This window comes from Pantherophis guttatus, chromosome 4 (assembly GCF_059756535.1).
Source record: "Pantherophis guttatus breed Tessera chromosome 4, ASM5975653v1, whole genome shotgun sequence".
In the NCBI taxonomy this organism is placed as follows: Eukaryota; Metazoa; Chordata; class Lepidosauria; order Squamata; family Colubridae; genus Pantherophis; species Pantherophis guttatus.
Window position 1 is genome coordinate 36,383,716 of NC_142066.1, and position 1,857 is coordinate 36,385,572.

General features: G+C 35.5%; 1 protein-coding gene across 1 annotated transcript; it reads right to left on the reverse strand.

Moving 5' to 3' along the window:
- Positions 1 to 391: 391 nt before the first annotated feature.
- LOC117668864 (olfactory receptor 14A2-like) lies at positions 392 to 1,514 on the reverse strand. Its single transcript, XM_034422921.3, has one exon. It carries the CDS (start codon positions 1,439 to 1,441, stop codon positions 461 to 463), a length of 981 nt encoding a protein of 326 aa, XP_034278812.2. The 5' UTR covers positions 1,442 to 1,514; the 3' UTR covers positions 392 to 460.
- Positions 1,515 to 1,857: the final 343 nt, after the last annotated feature.

Below are 1,857 nucleotides of genomic sequence, written 5' to 3' on the forward strand. Positions count from 1 at the left end.
TTATTTATTTATTTATTTATTTATTTATTTATTTATTTATTTATTGGTTCAATTTATATACCGCCCTTCTCCAGAGACGCAGGGCGGCTTACAATGCGTTAAGCAATAGCCTTCATACTTTATGATACTTCATACATATGATCCAGGCAGACCAGTGAAACTGAGTGATGAAAGAGCTAGACCACTTAGAATACTCGTATAAAGCTATTCCATAGATTATGATATTTCACTCTTAGAAATTGTGCTTTATTCATTATCCCAGTGTTAAATGACCAAGGGGTTATGTAGGAATGTATGAAATATGCTCCACTAATTCAACCTCTCAACTGAATTCCTTCTTTTCATTTTAAAGACCTTTGATGCTGGGAATCCATGACAATTTCTACTTTGATTTTCTGCTGAGTGGAAGGTTGCTTCCTTAAAAGATTCAATGTGGGGAAAAATAGAATAGAAAATATTGTCAAAGGAAAGTCCATAATTTAGACACAGCAGATTTGATATTCTTATTTCTGATGCTATATATGATTGGGTTAAACAGAGGTGGAAGTAAACAGTAAAGAGCAGTTTGTATGAAATCTAAGTAAGATTGGGTGGTAGAGGGAGGTTTCAGATACGCCAAGCACACAGTTACCCAAAACATTGAAAAGACCGTAAGGTGGGGAAGACACGTGGAAAAGGTCTTCTGTCTTCCTTTCACAGAAGGGATTTTCAAAACTGCCTTGAAGATCATAGTGTAAGAGACAATGATAAAAATAAAGCAACCTAATCCTAAAGTGATTATACTAACCACAAGGAATCCAACTTCAACTAAATTGAACCCAAAGCAGGACAGTTTTAGCAAATGTGGAATTTCACAGAAAAACTGGTTGACAACATTAGAACAAAAAGGGATGTAAAAAGTACCAATGGTGTGCCACATACCATAGAGAAAACTTGTCACCCACACCAGGATCATCATTTTGATGCTGGCTTTCCAGTTCATCACCAACTCGTAGTGCAACGGTTGGCAAATGGCAACATACCGATCATATGCCATGACTGTCAGGAGGAAGAAATCAGAAGCTTCAAAATAGTTAAAGATCAATACTTGTGCAAAGCAATCAAAGTAAGAGATATATCTGGTGTTCATGAGAGAATTTATCATGGATTTGGGAACAATGGCTGAAACAATACCCACATCCTGTACTGCCAAATTCACCAGAAACAAGTACATGGGGCTGTGTAGTCGATGGTCAAAAGCTATTGCAGAGATGATGATAAGATTTGCTGTTGTAATTGCCAGATATAATATGAAGAATAAGATGAAATGTAAAAGCTGCAGATGCCGATCTTTGGAGAATTCCAGGAGCAAAAAGTAAGGGACAATTGTTTGATTGTCCATCTTTAAGTTATCGCTAAGATGAATGCCACATCTGTAGGAAATCAGAAGTGAGAATAGCATTGAATTGAAACAGCTACAGCTTGATGCATATTGGAATAGAAGGGAAAATATAATAAAAACATGACAGTTAAAAGGGAACTATAAGATTGAAAGAATGTCAATGTCTAATCAGAACACACTCTCTCTATTGCAATTAATTATTGATGAATGAACTAACCAGAAAGCCTTTTATTTTCCCCCTTCTTCCATTCCATTTTTTCCCCTGTTATGTTTAAAATGTTTGCCTACAATTCCAAAGAATCTGCCAAGTATACCTTCAGCACTTAGAAAATCTATGTCATACCCACACACAGAGAGGAGACTGAAAAATAAGATAAAAGATTTGGAGTTCAACCTGGGAAGAAAATTGAATTTTTAAACTATTATTTCACTTTTACCACTAAATCTTTTTTTTCAGGTAAGGAATGGATAGACCA